Source organism: Rosa chinensis, chromosome 5 (assembly GCF_002994745.2).
Source record: "Rosa chinensis cultivar Old Blush chromosome 5, RchiOBHm-V2, whole genome shotgun sequence".
NCBI lineage: Eukaryota > Viridiplantae > Streptophyta > Magnoliopsida > Rosales > Rosaceae > Rosa > Rosa chinensis.
This window is the reverse complement of record NC_037092.1, coordinates 45,416,336-45,417,736: the sequence shown is the minus strand read 5'-3', so window position 1 is coordinate 45,417,736 and position 1,401 is coordinate 45,416,336. Positions and strand designations below refer to the sequence as shown.

Sequence of the window (1,401 nt, the reverse complement as noted above, 5' to 3'; positions counted from 1 at the left end):
CGATCAATAAAATTCAGGTTTGCGAAAAAGTTAAAAAGAGCTAGAGGTCATGTACTTGCTCTTCTGCTTGTTGTAGAGTAGTCGTGTCATCAATGTCACTAACACCATGACCATCAACAAAATTCGTAAACTCCCTCTGCCAAAACACATCAGAAAGTCTTGATATGAAGTCTCCATTCAACTGTCTTTCCTTGAAGAACGTCTGCAGCACGTCCTCTTCTGCAAGCTCACTCACTGGAATAGTGGAGTAGAACCAAGAAATGCAAAATGTTAAAAAAAATAAACACAAGAAGCGTTTGAAGAGGTTTTATCTATGGAATCAAGGGGTCTTACCAGGAGATGGGCCTATTTTGAGGGTCGAGACAGATGGGTTTCTAGTGGAAAGTGAGCGATGAGGGATTGGAGGACTTGCTGGGAATGAGGAGCACACAACCCTGAAAAGGGTCTCCATATTTTAGTGGCGAATGAACTATGAACAACAGCTTGGGAAACCAAACTCTCAATACCAGATAGGTTCTCCAGTGATAGAGAAAATCCAACGAAATATTGAAGGAATCGGAATCCATCCAAGATTCTTCAATATAAGCTTTGTAATCTGCAGATGAAGAAATTTTCCACAAAATTTAACTTTACAGCTTTCATTGATTGAGATCTTCCAGAAAAACCCCAAAACCAGAAGAACCCTAAAAGCCCAAATTAAAAAAACATTGTCTTTGAGAGAAAAGCCTTCCGAGGACTAGATCTGAACGGAGGGTTAAGCAGGAAGAGGAAGAGGCGGAGGCGATGTAGATGACAGGACCCGCCCCGGATTTCACCCTGAAATCCGAAAAGGCCCTGCGGGGCCCACCTTAGAAGAAATTCTACCAAATATTTGACAGAACTTCCCCTAAAAATGGACAACCCAAAACCTGTAGACAAACAATTACACTTCTAAATCATCCATCCTTATTCTCCTGGAGCCACCCTGCTCCCTATATCACAACATCTCTCATATCACAAAACAATTCTGAAACTTAAGAATATTAATCTCAAGAGATATCAGAGCAATCTATTTCTCAGGCGTACAAGAAGGTAGAATACAAAATAAACGACCAATACTTTTATAATGCGGAAGCTATGACAGCTATGCCTCAACCCCAAGTACGCTCGACCTCAAGCTAAACTGGCCTGCAAACTGGGCATTTAAAACCGAAGGGCCCAGGGGAAAACATTTAAAATCCGTTAGAGTGAGTGGACGAAAAATAAGTAATTTCAAATGAATAAGTAAAACTTAATGCTTTCCCAAGTTATTCTCTAAAACCTCGCATGCAGTAACAATCTTGAACACACTCTTAATCATCCTCTTTACTGAAATCTCAATCACGTAACAAGAACATCTTGAAGTCTCTTAAAATCTCATCC

General features: G+C 40.3%; 1 protein-coding gene across 1 annotated transcript; it reads right to left on the bottom strand.

Moving 5' to 3' along the window:
* On the bottom strand, positions 1-779 carry LOC121049632. Its single transcript, XM_040507471.1, has 2 exons — positions 334-779; positions 1-234 (listed from the first exon to the last, which is right to left on the bottom strand). The coding sequence occupies exons 1-2, from the start codon at positions 449-451 to the stop codon at positions 41-43; spliced, it is 312 nt and encodes a 103-aa protein (XP_040363405.1). The 5' UTR covers positions 452-779; the 3' UTR covers positions 1-40.
* Between the last annotated feature and the right edge of the window lie 622 nt (positions 780-1,401).